The following is a 17,228-nucleotide window of genomic DNA, read 5'->3' on the forward strand; positions in this document are numbered from 1 at the left end:
TCCTGATCTCCCTGTCATTGTCCCTACATTCCATGTCCCAAACCTCAGAAACCGATCTCCACTTCGGGCTGTACCCTGCCCACATGTAGTTGTAATTGTCATGGTTCTCTTTTTGAGGCAATGTTTTTATGGCCGGATGCCCTTCCTGACGCCTTCAATCAAGAGGATGAATTCGAATTTGTTCAACCATCTTTGTTGTTTTTATGTTTATTTTCAAATGGGTCTCTCTCACATCAAGTAGCAAACACCTCAATCTATACAACAAGGAGAAATGAGCAGCATCATCATTGAATCACACATTCACATTTTCAAAAGAAGAGTGAATCCCCACCAAAAGTGAATGTGAATCACAAAGTGAATGTGAATCACAAAAGTCAACAAAGGGAAACGACATCCCACCGAAGTTTCAAATTATTGTTTCCCTACAAATTAACCAATAGTTCTGTCAATATTAATCACAAACTCAATTTATCAGAAGATTCACGAGTTTTATGGTTGGTTTGTTGAAAAAGGGAAGTCCTACTTATTTCTGGGATGTTATTTACCAAGCAATAGCACACAGATTTACAAGGCTAAATATGTAGGTGTGTTTGTATGATCCAATGCTTGTACGCTGCTTACAGCAGATATAAACTCCACAAGTGGCCTACCCCGCAGGAGCCACGGATGTGTTTCAGCACAATATGAACCTGGCTTTTTAGGCAAGAATACAAATTTGGCAGATCAACCAGAATATCTGCATTTCTACTACATTTAATCCAACGATATCTGCATTTATGTACAGATGGTAATGCCAGGAAGTCCTAAGTGATTTTCCATTGCCCCAGCTGTCTAATATTGACAGTTACCATGGCTATACAAGAAGGATGTGAAGATAACCCCACAAAAGTGAAACAAAGACCCATGTGTATGTGTTACATGTGGATATCTGTGGTCAGCAAGTTCTATTAAAATTCAAACCCTACCAACCAACTGCACTTCTTTTGTACAATATTCATCCTCCATGTTTGGCCCAATCTGGAGAAAAACATTTTTAGTTTGTTGCATTAGCTACAGTTATATGCTGCAACTTGGTGAGGGATCTCCAGCAGAATGCAATATCATAATGACAGTAACATAATGCATGGTGATGAGTGTAAGACACAGACGAGAGTAATGCTTGATGGACATTTCTGCACAGATGCATCATCAATGTCGAAAACAATTAGAGTTTGAGATAAAGGAAAGAAAATGTTACCGATAGGAACAAAACATAATGAGACAAATCCAACAATTAATGCAGATGAGAAATTATACACAGCTCACATGAAGAAAATATTTTTAAAAAACATGTCAATAATTTTCCAGCAATTTCCCAAAGGTACACAAAGCCCCCTCCTTCTCCTCCTCTCCCTCCACCTGCCCCACCGCCGTAAAGCCATTATATTAACTAGAACACCACTCTCCGACGTCGCAATGTCGACCGATATGCCTCCGCCCACATTATTACATCATTATACATACTCGAACCAAGTTTGATTTCAATCCCTTCAGCAGTTCTCAAGTATCACATTTTAAATGGCATGATCTCTGACCTTTGACACTGAAATCTAATCAGTTCACTGTTGCGTCATAATGTATATTATACAAAGTTTGGTCTAAATCCCATCACTAGTTCACAAGTTAGCTCGGTAACAGAATTTTTACCTAATGGGACCACTGACCTTTGACCTCTTGACCCCATAATATAATCTGTTCATCTTTGCATTATTATACATACTTGTACCAAGTTTGACTTTAATCTCTTCAGCTGTTCTTCAAGTTATCGCGGCAACGGAAACCAATCACGGATGGACAGATGCACAATCCGAAAACATAATACTGTACCTCTGGCGACTTCATCGGCGGAGGCATAAAAATATTATTATAAGCCCACCTTTGTCCAGCCGTTGAATTTGAGGAAGCTGTCCATAGGGAGATACGGAATTTCTTCTGGAATTGTGAAACTTCCAGAGTAAAATGTCGGGCTGAATCTTGCATGAGACCTGGTCGTGTTTTTTGCAACGGCAATAAGACCGCTAGCCACAGCAGTATCCACATCCAGAACGAACATGGTCCAGTTCTTTATTATGTCCTTACCCAGAGTCAGATTTCTGGTGAGGCCCTGTTGTATGAAAAGAAGATTCACACTCTCAAGACAGAGTACAGTATTCAGTTGGTGAAAGTAACAAAATAATATTCTGGAAATGGCTGGTGTCTAGTTGGTAAACACGTTTAGGAATAAATCATATAACACAGCAAGGACAAAAATTTTGTTGCCTGAATAAATGTAATTATTTCAACATAAAATAATTGAGCATTTAACAATTTGCGAGCCTTGCCAAGGTATATAAATTACATTAGATCCGAGTAATCTATATTAAGGTAGATCTGCATGTGAACATAATAATAAATAATCTCTTGTGTAATAATACACTTATTCTGTTTGGTTCTGTGTGTGTCTATCTGACGATTTTCTTTTTAACTCCTCGACCAGGGACAGGGACCATAAAACCAATTTTATTATAAAGGTCTTTGTCCAAGAAGTTCCGATTGCATTTTCTTTTCATTATGAATGATCTTGTATGATTTTAAAGCGGTGAGGCCACTTCAATATTTGGCTATGTCCGTCCATCAAAAATGAAGAAGACGAACCTTTCTAAACCACCATGTTTAATTCTAAAGGGTTCAAAGGGTACTTCTAATGGATTCTAAAGGGTAATTCTAATGGGTGATTGGGTGGTCTTTGTTTCCCGCTCTTCTGGGAGGGAATTTATTATCCAAGCACACGAGGTTTGTGTTTGTCCCTGATGAAGTCCACTATGTGAATGGAACATTGGACTCTTGTTAGCTGTTGCTTTATTTTTTGATAATTAGTCCGTGGGCTGAGTAGGGTTTACATGCACCCCCCCCCCCCCACAACTTAACTTCCCGGGTATGTCCATGTACCCCCCCACCCTAGGGGTTAGGAAAAACCATGTTAACAGAAAAAAAAACTCATTCCCAAGGTACCTCCCACGCATATTTTGATGTTACCCCCCCTGTGTCAGTGATTTCCGAAAATTAGGGGTAGGCGAAATTCAAATGGCCATAGCTTTTTACCTAGTCATCCTATGGTTGCATATGACCCCTCAAAATGTTTGTCCTGGGACACTCTTTACAATGATATGTGTTATATGCAAATGAGGTCACTAATGAGGTCACCAGAGGTCAAGCTATGAGGGAATGAGTTTTTTTTTCTGTTAACATGGTTTTTCCTAACCCCTAGGGTGGGGGATACATGGACATACCCGGGAAGTTAAGTTGTGGGGGGGGGGGGGGGGGTGCATGTAAACCCTACTCAGCCCACGGACTAAATCTCAGGTTAGTTATTTTGCATTTTCCAGGCTGCAATTTGGGTGACAACACATTACACAGTAAATTGTGGAATTCTTTGTAAACCACGCGGATACGATACCACCTTTCCTTGTTTATGATAACTGTATTTGTATGAAGTAAAGTGCTATTTGAGCTCTCTTGTGGTTTTTACTTCAGTAAGGTTTGAAGCCTCAATGATAACATGGTATATGGAGTTGATGACCCTCAGCCTTTCATGTTTTTTTTTTCTTTTTTCCTTTCTTTCCAATATTTTTACCTCTGTGTATGACTATTCTAGTGTTATATATATTTTCTTTTTGTTTACCTCTGTCACTTAACCTATCTTATGTCTACATATTATATTACGAACAAAATACATGACAAGTAGGATAGCCCTGAGTAGCCTGAGTAGTATAAATAGCCCTGAGTGGGCTGACTCTTGAGGTTGTAGTTTACACTCTTGCTGATTTGGGGCACCCCCTGGGCCCCGATACGAAATAGAAACATCTAAGCTCGAGCAATTGTGCAGAATACTGCCTTGTATTCATGTGTCACGTTTCAGAACAATCAGCCAGATAAGGGAGTAGCAAAAACGGCAAAAAGTTAACGGACAACCGGATGGACAACCGGACGGACAGACTGACTGACATCTGGACAACATGACCCATTTTTTAAATTAATATATTCGAGAATCGAGATGAGATTACCTAAAAAAAAAGGGTTCCATTCGAAAGATAATATTCAATTTTAATTTTTTTTAAACTTCTTCCGATTTTGAGAAAGAAGAAGCACTAATGGTTTCCTCACACAGAAACCCTTTAGAAGGACACGGAAGCAGCCTTCAAAATTATAGATCGTATAACATTTCTTGAAGCAATAAAAGTACGTGGAAGGAGCACACAAACAACAACTAAATGTTATAAAATATCCCTTTTTGCGTGTTTTACTTCATACAAAATAAATGAATTATTATTATTATTATTATTTTACATCGTCGATGATACTCACAGATACTGGTATGCAACCAGTATGCAATTAATATTATATTTGTGAAGTAAAACATGTCTTTTGATGATACCCATTAGTGAAGTGACGGGGAGGCTCGCCTAGTAAGTTATGAATTGTGAGAAAAATGACAAAAAACAACATCCTCCAAGCTCCTAATGAAATGAAGTAACATCCTAAGTGAAAGCAATTTACACAAAAAGGGTGCAAGCAAACAAGAATAGCACTCAAAGTTGAGCAAGAAAATCATTACAAATATCTAAGCGAAAAAAATAATAAAGCAAATGGAAAGATAAGAGAATGGTGAAACCGGGGTGTGTTTATTACCAAGCAGCTTGTACATCGCTCACCAGGTGGTTTAAGCACTCGAGCAAGCACTCCAAGAAGTGGTTGATGAGGAACTGTTGGCTTAGCAAGCGATTAGCAATTTGTCGTTAAGATTCGTAGGACATCATCCTCCAAGACAAGTATTCAATGATGAGTGCTTTATCGTACCGAAACCGTTACGACCTGTTCAAAGGGCAAGGCATTTTTGTGGGCCAAACAAAATGGTGGAATAAGAACAATGTGAGGTGAACGCAGGCCGACCATGGATAAAGCCTGTTTTTATTGGAATTTAACAAGGCCGTTAATTATCTTCAAAAGGGGTATTTACATTTATCCAAGTGTGTGTGAGACAAGGAATTTGTGTGTGACAAAGACGAAATGATTAGATTTATCATTTAGATTAGATCTGGTAAAGATTTGGATCCGCATACAACAATTTTTAAGTGATTCTTCACAATTGAGAGATAGGGTCAAAAACGAAATATAGCAAGATATCTCAAAAAATTATGGACAGATTTGGACGAAACTTGGTAGACAGGTTAGACGTGTGACAAGGACAAATTGAATCGATTTTGGTAAAAAAAATTCGAATCCGGATACGATAATTTTTTTAAGTGATTCTTCACCATTAAGATATATGTTGGCCTGGTGGTGTTGGCTTAGCGGTTTGGGTGCCGGCTTGGGATCCTAGGATCCTGGGTTCGAATCCCGGTCGATCGCTGAATTAACGCCAGGGGGGTTGACTCGGCCTGTCATCCTTCTGAGGTCGGCAAATTGAGTACCAGCTTGCTGGGATGAATGATCACGGTGTGTACCCCGATTTAGTATAGGTACGCCGTGTCCCTGCGCATCGTAAGAGCGTGACCAAGGGTTGGCGTCAGGAAGGGCATCCGGCCATAAAAACATTGCCTCAAACAGGGAACCATGATTGTCATGGGGCCCGCAAGGCTAACCCCCGCTCTAGCGGGGAAAAATGGCCTTAAAACGATCATTCATTCATTCATTCACCATTAAGATATATATATATATATTTTTTGTATACAAGATCGAGGCTTTTTGTATACAAGATCGATGGGACCAAAAATGATATATAACAATATTCCAAAAAGTTGTGGACGAGTTATGACAAAACTTAGTGAATGAGTTGGTTAAGTGACAAGAACAAGCCAATTAGCTTTTGGTTCAGTTCCAAATCAAGATCCGGCCTGTCGGTGGGATACAAAATGTAAACTGTTCAGCTTGGCAGAGGTATGCGCTTTACCGAATGCCGTTCTTGGTATGAACCTGCATTTATCAAGATGTGTTATGTGTGTTTGAAAAAATTGTTTCAGAGTACAGTAGAGGTCGAAATAATTATCCAAATCATGACACCCTCACTCACAGCCCCTTCAACCCACTGCCTTAGATATGATGAAAATTACAATTGCATCAAAGCATAAATTACAGATTAGCATTTCCTCTTTTGTCAATGAAGATAAGTGAAGAAGTATTTCAACCTACAAACTTGCTTGATTCTCATAAATTTGTCTCAGAAGTACATTTTAAACAGGAACCATCATGATGGTCCATGCTTGCTGTTTACTTATATACAGAGTTTGAGTCAAATTCACAGTTGAGGGCAACACCCAATACTTCAGAGTTTGTCACTAATAAGTAGTTCATATGATAGTAAATATGACAGTTCATGTGATAGTAAATATGATAGTAGAAAAACAACTTTAAAAATGAGATCACATTACTCTGACATGGTGGGAATTAAAGAACAGGTAAGCCAAGTTTGTCCCACTTCGGTTCCTCACCAACTATTATAATGAGGTCAAAAGGAAATTGGTCATTCAGAATTTTAGAAATATGCATCAGTTTAATTCAAGATAATTAGTTACTGTACTTGTGCACCTCAAACTACAAGAAAGAAAAACTCTAAAGCAGCCTCTTCAAGACGAAGATGAACAAGCTGAATAAATTTGTTTCTTGACAAACATTTTTCAACCCGACACAGGAGCAAACCTTGAAATCGTTGAGGTGATTTCCATAATTGATGCGTCCCATGTTCTCAACCAGCAGGTCGAGCCGAGTGTTGAGGGGCCCACTCACTTTTAGCGTACCAGATGAGTAACGTTCCAGTATTCCTTGAGTCACCTAGTGATGATAATAACCCTTCATCAGGAAAATAATGTTATTAAAATAATTAATTTAGTAAATAGATTATTTAAATAATTATTTAGAGGGGAGGGAGACAGACAGGGAGTAGCGGAGACAGGGGAGTGGCGGAGACAGGGGAGTGGCGGAGACAGGGGAGTGGCGGAGACAGGGGAGTGGCGGAGACAGGGGAGTGGCGGAGACAGGGGAGTGGCGGAGACAGGGGAGTGGCGGAGACAGGGGAGTGGCGGAGACAGGGGAGTGCCGGAGACAGGGGAGTGGCGGAGACAGGGGAGTGGCAGAGACAGGGGAGTGGCAGAGACAGGGGAGTGGCAGGGACAGGGTTGGGAGAGGGGAGTTTGGGGGGAGGGAGAAAGAGAGGGAGAGAGAGTGCCACAGGGAAGGGAGAGAGAGTGAGAGAGGGGGGTGGGATATTTTGCTATCTTTTCCAATCACTTGGGACGAATACATACATATACATACATATATATATATATATATATATATATATATATATATATATATATATATATATATATATATATATATATATATATAAACACAGTGCATTCAGAAAGTATTCAGACCCCTTCACATTTTGTTATGTTAGAGCCTTATGCTGAAATCGTTTAAATTCTTTTTTTTCCCTTATCAATCTACACTCAATACCCCATAATGACAAAGAGAAAACGGGATTTTAGAAAGTTTTGCAGATTTATTAAAAAGAAAAAACTGAAATATCACATTGACATAAGTATTCAGACCCTTAACTCAGTACTTAGTTGAAGCACCTTTGGCAGCGATTACAGCCTCGAGTCTTCTTGGGTATAACGCGACAAGCTTTTCACACCTGGATTTGGGGATTTTCTGCCATTCTTCTCTGCAGATCCTCTCAAGCTCTGTCAGGTTGGATGGGGACCATTGGTGGACAGCCATTTTCAGGTCTCTCCAGAGATGTTCGATTGGGTTCAAGTCAGGGCTCTGGCTGGGCCACTCAAGGACCTTCACAGAGTTGTCCCTAAGCCACTCATGCATTGTCTTGGCTGTGTGCTTCAGGTCATTGTCCTGTTGGAAGGTGAACCTTCGGCCCAGTCTGAGGTCCTGAGCGCTCTGTTTCAGGTTTTCATTAAGGATATCTCTGTACTTTGCTCTGTTCATTGTTCCCTCAACCCTGACCAGTCCCCCAGTCCATGCTGCTGAAAAACACCCCCACAGCATGATGCTGTCACCACCATGCTTCACCGTTGGGATGGTATTGGGCAGGTGATGAGCGGTGCCTGGTTCCTCCAGGCATGACGCTTAGAATTGAGTCCAAACAGTTCAATCTTGGTTTCATCAGACCACAGAATCTTGTTTCTCACAGTCTGAGAGTCCTTTAGGTGCTTTTTTGCAAACTCCAAGCGGGCTTTCATGTGTCTTTCACTGAGGAGAGGCTTCCGTCTGGCCACTCTGCCATAAAGCCCAGATTGGTGGGGTGTTGCAGTGATGGTTGTCCTTTTGGAAGTTTCTCCCATCTCCACACAGGATCTCTGGAGCTCAGCCAGAGTGACCATCAGGTTCTTGGTCACCTCTCTTACCAAGGCGCTTCTCCCCCAATTGCTCAGTTTGGCCGGGCGGCCAGCTCTAGGAAGAGTCCTGGTTGTTCCAAACTTCTTCCATTCAAGAATTATGGAGGCCACTGTGCTCTTGGGAACCTTCAATGCAGCAGAAATTTTTTTGTAGGCTTCCCCAGATCTGTGCCTCGAAACAATCCTGTCTCTGAGCTCTGCAGGCAGTTCCTTCAACCTAATGGCTTGGTTTTTGCTCTGATATGCATTGTCAGCTGTGAGACCTTATATAGACAGGTGTGTGCCTTTCCAAATCATGTCCAATCCATTGAATTTACCATAGGTGGACTCCATTAAAGGTGTGGAAACATCTCAAAGATGATCAAGAGAAATGGGAGGCACCTGAGCTAAATTTGAAGTGTCATAGCAAAGGGTCTGAATACTTATGTCAATGTGATATTTCAGTTTTTTATTTTTAATAAATTTGCAAAACTTTCTAAAATCCTGTTTTCTCTTTGTCATTATGGGGTATTGAGTGTAGATTGATGAGGGAAAAAATGAATTTAAACGATTTAAGCATAAGGCTGCAACATAACAAAATGTGGAAAAAGTGAAGGGGTCTGAATACTTTCTGAATGCACTGTATATATATATATATATATGATATATATATATGATATATATGATATACTGTATATATATATATATATATATATATATATATATATATATATATATATATATATATATATATATATATATATATATATGCAACAGTTCCATGCATAGCCTTGGGGTATGGCATGTAGCCCCGTCATGTTGTTTCATGAAAACTTGCCACACATATGTTCATTAGTTTTATTGATGATGCGTCACAGACTTGGAAATGTCTTTTGAATTATATTTGTGCCGAAAGCATAGAATATCTATGGAAGAAATACTGCTCAACCACAAATGCTAGTAGTTGTTCATGTGACCATTTTTCCATCCCCGAAGATTAATTAATATTTTAAAATCTTCAGTTCAGCTAATACAACCTCAAATTCAAAAAAGCAAAATTACCTTCCATTATCATATCATTATTCCACCCTGAAATATGTCCCATCTTTTTGCCACACCCTGTATATAAAAAAAAAAAATAACCACCTTTAGAGGCCATTTTTCCCCGCAAAGCGGGGGTTGGCCTTTTTCGGGAACCATGGTTGTTGTTGTTTTTCGGTCCCCTATTTGAAGCAATGTTTTACGGCCGGATGCCCTTCCTGACGCCAACCCTTTTTGCCGCCTTTAACGACAAACAGGGAATTACCAGTGAACTGGTACTCAATTAGCCGACCTCGGAAGGATGACAGGCTGAGTCAACCCCCCTGGCGTTAATTCAGCGATCGACCGGGATTCGAACCCAGGATCCTTGGATCCTAAGCCGGCACCCTAGCCGCTAGCCCAACACCCTGTATATGCAGATGATATTCCGTTATATTGTAGCGGTTCCCGCTGAATGTACACAATCGCCTTGCACCTGCCAGGACGCGGCCAGGGCGCGATCGCCATGCCGGGCTCGTCCGGACGGGCCCAGACGCGCCTCTCCTGGGCATGCCCGGACTCGCTGTTCCCGGGCACGCCCGAACCTCCCGGGCACGCCCGGTCTCGTCTTTCCCGGGCATGCCCGCTCTCGCCTTTCCAGGGCTCGCCCAGAGCCCCCGGGCACGCCCAGCCTCGACTTGCCAGGCCGCGTCCAGGACGCCCGGGCATGTCCAAACTCGCCTTTCCAGGGCTCGCCCAGAGCGTCCGGGCATGCCCGCTCTCGCCTTTCCAGGGCTCGCCCAGAGCGCTCGGGCACGCCCAGCCTCGACTTGCCAGGCCGCGTCCAGGACGCCCGGGCATGTCCAGACTCGCCTTTCCAGGACTCGCCCTTGACACCCGGGCATGCCCGGTCTCGGTTTTCCCGGGCAAACGCCCGGGCATAAATGTGTATATATATTGCTGCCCGATAAACGGGCTTTGTCAGAATACCTGAGCTGTTTTGTTTCAATAAAGCAACTCGAACGAATTCCGTCTTTGGTCGCGTCAATTCTTTCGACTCGCGTTTGAGCGCAGCTCCTTCAATATACTATTTTTGACCCAACCAGACCTGGTGATGCTACCTGTACTCGCTTTCCTCTCTCTAAATGCCTCAACGACATATGGGCATGGCTGGTATGTAGTAAGTTGAAGCTGAATTCGAATAAAACCAAATTTTTCACCAAACAACAATAAACAGGTCGTTAATTCTACTTTCAGCTTCCACTGTCAGGAAATCCCTCATTCCCCGACTATCCGCAATCTGGGAGTAATGTCTGATCATGACATGACGATGTCTGATCAGGTTGCACAGTTGTGTCACTCTCTTAATTGGCAGATCTATAATCTTAATTGCATCATGGAGTATACGAATAGATACTTGTCATAATGTTGTTTGTGCACTCGTGTTTCCAGGCTGGATTGCGGTAGTTCTTTACTTGGTGGAATCACTAAGCAGAATTTGAATCAATTAAAGGAAGTGCAGAACAAGTCTGCTCACCTGACCTTTCAGCAATCTAAATGGTCCCATGTAACTCCCATGTTTAGCCAATTACACTGGCTCCCAGTTGCAGAGAGAAAACAATATTGAATAATTCTTCAAACGTTCAACACCGTGTCATCTTCTCTTCCAGTATACATCTCATCATGTTTTACGCAGCATAGAAAACGTCATTAACTTCTTTCTGCAGCTGCTCCTTCCCTTATTGTACATACATTTCACAAAAAGGCCGGCTATAGTTCCTTTTAATCAATTGCCTCAAGGCTTTGGAACAAACTCCTAATTTCAACAAGAAATATAACGACAGTTGAATCTTTTAAAAAGTGCCTGAAGACTTATTTATACCATTCCATGTAGCTGTTATTGACTCCCATACCTTTCCCCCCCAACAACTTTCTCCTAAATAACAAAATTTCTTCACCCTTTCAATTTCCACTTCAAATATTATATATTCCTGCATTGTATTGTCATCATCCGGTTTTCTTCCTTTCCAACATTGGCACACTCACTCTCTATGAAAAACGGCAGGAAGGGTCATGTTATTATCCTCTCTGGGTATATAGATTACGATAGATTTAGGCTCGGGTCCATTAGTTTGTGGTGGACACAATAAGCATGGAATGACTCAAGAATGTCAGGTTTTCTCCCTTTCGGTTTTTTTTTTTTTTTTTTTTTTTGGATGCAAGATCGAGGCGCGTGAAAGAGCTAACATTAATCACACAAAAAGTGAAACCGACACAAAAACATAAAAAACAAGGGGAGCGGTAGACGATGGGGAGAGAGGGGGAAGGACACAAACACAACATTTGAGAGTAGGGACATTGAGAGAACTGCAGAGGGAGAGGGCTTGGGGGGAGGTGGGAGAGGTATAAAACATATGGACACTGCAAGAACTTCCAGGAAAGAAGTTGGAATTTCGAAAAAGTGTATCTGGGGTGAATTAGCGGGGGTAGAAAAGATCAAGGTTTTGGAAGGGGGAAGATAAGAGATGGTGGTGAACAGCTGTTTTAAAGACCTGGAGGGAGGAGTGGGATTGAAGGGAGTGGGGGAGTTTGTTCCAGAGGCGGGAGAAAAAGGGAATGAAAGAGTGAAGGTGAGGAGAGAGCCTAGATTTTGGCAGTTTAACCATAAGAGGGTTGCTGGAAGATCTTGTGCGACCTGGAGGAATATTTGGGGGACAGAGCACAGAGAGCGCTGGGGGAGGAGTCGGTAGAAGACAGAAAGACCACCAACCTGCCTGCGGTGAGTAAGTGAAAGGCTCTCGGAGTTAGCTTCATTGCAGGAGATTCCAATGATTCTGAAAGCTTTGGTTTTAACAGCGTGAAGCCGAGCTAGGTGTGAGGCAGGAGCACCGGCCCAGAGGGGGGAACAGTATTCCATTGAGCTGCGGATGAAAGCCTTGTATGTGGTGAGGAGCTCAGGTGTGCCAAGGAAGGACTTCGCACGACGGAGGATGCCCAGTCGGCGACTGGCTTTGGAGGCCAGATTTGAAATGTGGTTTTCCCAGGAAAGATCATGGCAGATAGTGAAACCCAAAAGCTAGAGTGACAGAACTTCTTGGAGAGGATTGTTGAGAAAGTAGATGGGAGGGTTTTCCTGTCGGTCTTTTTGGAGAGACATAGTAAGAGTGTGAGATTTGTCAGGATTGAAAGACATGTTCCACTTGTTTGACCAGTCTGTGATTTTGTCCAGGTCTGCAGAGAGTAAGGAGGCTGCAGACTGCCGATCTGAGGGATGAGGAATGGAGCGGCAGAGAGTGGAGTCATCAGCAAAGAGATAGAGGATTTTCCAGAGAGTCGGATAGATCATTGATACAAAAACAACAACATGCATTTTAAAGGCCATTTTCCCTACTAGAGCGGGGGTTAGCCTTGCGGTCCCCATGACAATCTTCTCCATTTTGCCCTATTTTCTGCATCTCTCCTTGTTAACCCCCTTGCCCGCATTTCTTCTTCCACCATCTTTAGCCAAGTCTTTCTCGGTCTTCCCCGTCCTCTACTTCCTTCTACATTCATTTCCATCACTCTTCTCAACCAGTCACTTTCATCCTTCCTCAACAAATGACCAAACCATCTCAACCTGTTCCTCTTCACAGCATCAATCACAGGCTCTATTCCCATCATCTTTCGCAATTCATCATTTGCCTTCCTCTCTCTCAACGATACTCCGCACATCCATCAAACCATTCGCATTTCCACCCTTTCCAACCTTCGTTGCTGCTCTACGTTCATTACCCATGTCTCGCTCCCATAAATCATAACACTTCTCACACATGCAGCATACACCTTTCCCTTCAGCTTCAACGACACTCCCCTCATCATCAGCACGCCACTCAGTTCCCGAAACTTCTTCCATGCACATCTCACTCGAGCAACCGTTGCCGAGTCTGATCCACCTTCTCCATTCAGCATGTCTCCGAGGTAGCAAAATGTTTTCACACCTTCCAGCTTCACGCCGTCTCCAAGATCCAACTCAACATTTCCTCCATCTGCAGCTCCCTCTGTGCACACCCTACATTTGAATGTAGCTGCCACACTGGTTAATGACCCTCTCAGACCACTACATTTTTGATGAACCCATTCAGCGCACATTGTACATTGAATGAAGTTCACTCTGACACCCTTCCTACACACAGCACAGGGCCACTTCCCAGTTCTTTCCACCTCACCACATCCTTTACCACTTGCCATCACCTTCGTCTTTCTGATATTCACCTTCAGACCTTTTGTCTCCATACATTCCTTCCACTTGTTCATCTTTTCCTTCAGTCCATCCATACTTTCCGCAATCAACACCAGATCATCTGATAGATGATAGATCATTATTGATGAAGACCAGAAAAAGCACAGGGCCCAGAACACTACCTTAGGGAACTCCAGCTAGAACAGTAAGGGCAATGAGAGAAATCCATTCAGGGCCACACGTTGACTACGACCAGAGAGGAAGTCCGCAAGCCATGCGTGGAGATTTCCATGGATACCATAGGAGGAGAGTTTTGTGAGCACAGCTGGGTGCCAGACCGTATCGAAGGCATGTGATATGTCAAGGGAGACAGCTCTGATTTCCTGTTTGGCATTGAGGACCTCCATCCATTGTTGAGACAGCAGAAGCAACATGTCCAGAGTAGAATGACCTGGTCTGAATCCAAATTGATGATCGGAGATCAAGCCATTGGAGAAGAGGAAGGATTTGATATCCGAAGCAATGATGGATTCCATGACTGCTGATAATTGGGAGCAGGCTGATTGGTCTGTAGTTGCAAGGATCTGTTTTTGCACCTTTTTTGTGTAAAGCGGTAATGTTTGCTGATTTCCAAGATGCTGGCAGATGACCTTGAGCAAAAGAGAGGGTGAAAAGAACAGAGAGAGGGTGAGATAGAGCAGCAGATCAGGATTTTAGGACCCGTGGGTTGATGCCGTCTGGTCCAGTTGCAGAATCAGAGTCGAGGTTTGACAAAAACTTCTCCACCTTGTCAGGAGAGAAGGACACAGACTCCAGGAGCAGTTGGGTTCGACTGGGTAAGGTGGGAACAGAGAGAAATGGGTGTGGGACACAAGATTCTGAGGCAAATGCAGAGTTGAGGCATTCGGCTTTGTCACGTGCGGTGTCAACTGTGTAGCCATTTGAGGTGAGGGAGGGGATGGAGGGGGAACAAACACCAGAAACGGATTTGACCAGACGCCACCAGGATTTGTAGGAAGGAGACAGGTTTGAGAGTTCATTCTTGAGTGTGGAGAGACAGTGCTTCCTGGCACTCCTGAGGGTAGACACACACTTGTTCCGAGCTTGGTGGAAGGAAATGAGATTGCCTTCAGTTGGATTTGCCTTCCAAGAGGCAAAGGCAAGTTGTTTCAGGGCAACTGCCTCACCACAAGATTCAGTGTACCATAGACGGGAGGAAGGGTAAGACAACTGAAGACGAGATGGGATAAATCTGTGCATGAGAGAGAGCAGTTTGCTTTGGAAGAATTCCCAGGAAGAATTGATGTCAGAGGCAGTAGAGATGGGAGACCAGTCCAGATGATTGATGGCTGCTTGCAGCACGTGCCAGTCAGCCTGAGTGAAATGCCAGACTCGTCGGCGCTGAGGAGGCTCTCTGAGAATGGCCAGAGAGATGTCCACTTTAACAAGCACATGATCAGAAGAACCGATTGGAGCAGAAGAAGAGCAGCAGACATTTGCAGGGAAGTTTGTCATAACCAAGTCTCGAAGAGAAGATACTCCATTGACTGAGATCCGGTTCGGGAAATTGACAGATTGTGTCAGTCCCAATGAGTCACAGAAGTCCTTTGCTGAGGTGCCATGGTTGGTGAGAGAGGAACCCACACCCAGCCAGCTGGCATGATGACAGTTGAAGTCGCCACATATGAGGAAGAGAGAGTTGGGATGAGTTGATAGAAGTTGGTCCATGTTGTCAGACAGCGACATGTAAATGGAGTCATCACTGTTTGGAGGACGGTACAGAACACATATGAACAAAAGGAGGGAGTGGAGAGGAAGCCATAGCCAGAAGTACTCCTGGGGGTGGGGTGGAGAGAGGGCAGTGCAAGGAGAGTGAGGAAGAGAGCTTTTGATAAAGATAGCAACCCCACAACCAGGATGAGGCTCAGGTCTATCATACCGGAGGAGGGAGTAACCAGGAAGAGATATTAAGGAATCAGAGACATCTTGAAGGAGGAAAGTTTCTGTTAAGCAGATCAAGTCTGGATTGTCAGAAGCACCCTGAATGGAGAGATCAATCAGGTTTGAGCGAAGGCCCCGGATGTTTGAGGTCCATATCGTTAATGAGGAGACAGGGGGAGCATCGGGTGCAGGACAGGGGAGGGGTAGGGTCAGATGAAGGGTGAGAGGGGGAGGTAGGGAGAGCAGTTGATAGTGTGTCAGAGATTACAGAAGAGTTACAAGAAAGGGAAGGATGAGGAGGATGAAAGGCTAATGGTGATGGGATGAGGCACAGTGAGGGGTTCTTTGAGGGGGGGGGGGCAGAGGAAAGTAGAAGGTTGGGGGAGGTGGAGGTGTGAGATAGAAGGGAGATGAAGTGGGGAGGAGGCAGCTTTGAGAAGCATGTGGGAAGGGGGAGAATTGGAGAGGGATGGTAGGGGAGGGGGGGGGGAGATTTGAAGGGGAGGGGTTGGGGGGGAGTTTTGAAGGGGAGGGGTTCGGGGGGAGTTCATGAGGGGAGGGTTTCATGTCAAACAGCAGTAGCGACCGTTTAAAAAGGTAATCCTACATGTTTGTGGTTTGTAATATTTTTACTTCTGGTCGGGGTGCCCCCCCAAAAACGGCACGATAGGCTATTTATTATTTATAATACACGTTAACATGACATTTGTCCAAGGAAGAAAAACCCCTTGGGGAGGGGGGATATTATTAGTATTAATATTGTTTTGTCATAACATGAATATTATGCTGTTATCAAAAGTGATGCTATTTCTTTTGATATTAGAAGCGGTGTTGGAAAAATGCCACGATTAGCTATCTTAGCATGATATATATCCCTAAACACGGATTTCGCCCAAGGTGTAAAACCCCGTTGGGGAGAGGGGCAAATTAAGTCCCTACAACCTCCATCATGTGACCCTTAATCCTCCTGTCAAGTCTGGTTGAGATTGGATAAGTCACGGCCAAATGGATCGCAGTCAAAAAGACAGAGAGGCACCAAATTGCATATTTTAGTATGATTCCTTACATTTAAACCTACCAGCTTCTTGATTCAAACCACCCTTTGCTCCACCACATTTATTGTGGCACCACCTTTCACAAACAGAGCACTGAATCGAGTTTGCCTCCAATATCTTTGCCACACAGAACACATGGCCACTTTCCCCTTTTCTTCACCACTAACCATAATCTTGGTCTTACCCAGATTTACTCAAGTCCTTTATTCTCCATTGCCTCCTTCCATCTGTGAAGCATCATCTTCACTTGTTCCTCTGTTTCAGCTGTCAAGAGTAAATCATCTGGATATAATAATTCCCAAGGAAATCCAACTCCAACCTCTTCCACGAGTTCTTCAAACAGAAGAATAAACCACAGCGGACTTAGTACGGATCCCTGATGTACACGAACCTCACATGAAAAGATTCCGTACAATCGTACATCCATATCTAGTTCTCACTGCTGTTCTCAGAGTTTGATAAATTGACAGCACTGCCCTTACAAGCACTCCCTGCTTCCTAAGTGGCCATTGAAAAACTTTTCTTTGTATTATATCATACGTTTTCTTCAATATTGAACATGATACAATTTCCTCTTTTTTGCCAAATATTTCTCTTGGA

General features: G+C 43.3%; 1 protein-coding gene across 1 annotated transcript in view; it reads right to left on the bottom strand.

Moving 5' to 3' along the window:
• The window catches only part of LOC137434010 (beta-galactosidase), an 89,925-nt gene that overhangs the window by 5,757 nt on the left and 66,940 nt on the right, over window positions 1-17,228 (bottom strand). Inside the window, exons 15-16 of the mRNA XM_078783595.1 lie at window positions 6,715-6,846; window positions 1,916-2,143 (exon numbers count right to left, since the gene is read on the bottom strand). Coding sequence (XP_078639721.1) covers window positions 1,916-2,143; window positions 6,715-6,846 — 360 coding nt within the window. The remainder of the gene's footprint in view (window positions 1-1,915; window positions 2,144-6,714; window positions 6,847-17,228) is intronic.

This window comes from Myxine glutinosa, chromosome 1 (assembly GCF_964187855.1).
Source record: "Myxine glutinosa chromosome 1, kmMyxGlut1.1, whole genome shotgun sequence".
NCBI lineage: Eukaryota > Metazoa > Chordata > Myxini > Myxiniformes > Myxinidae > Myxine > Myxine glutinosa.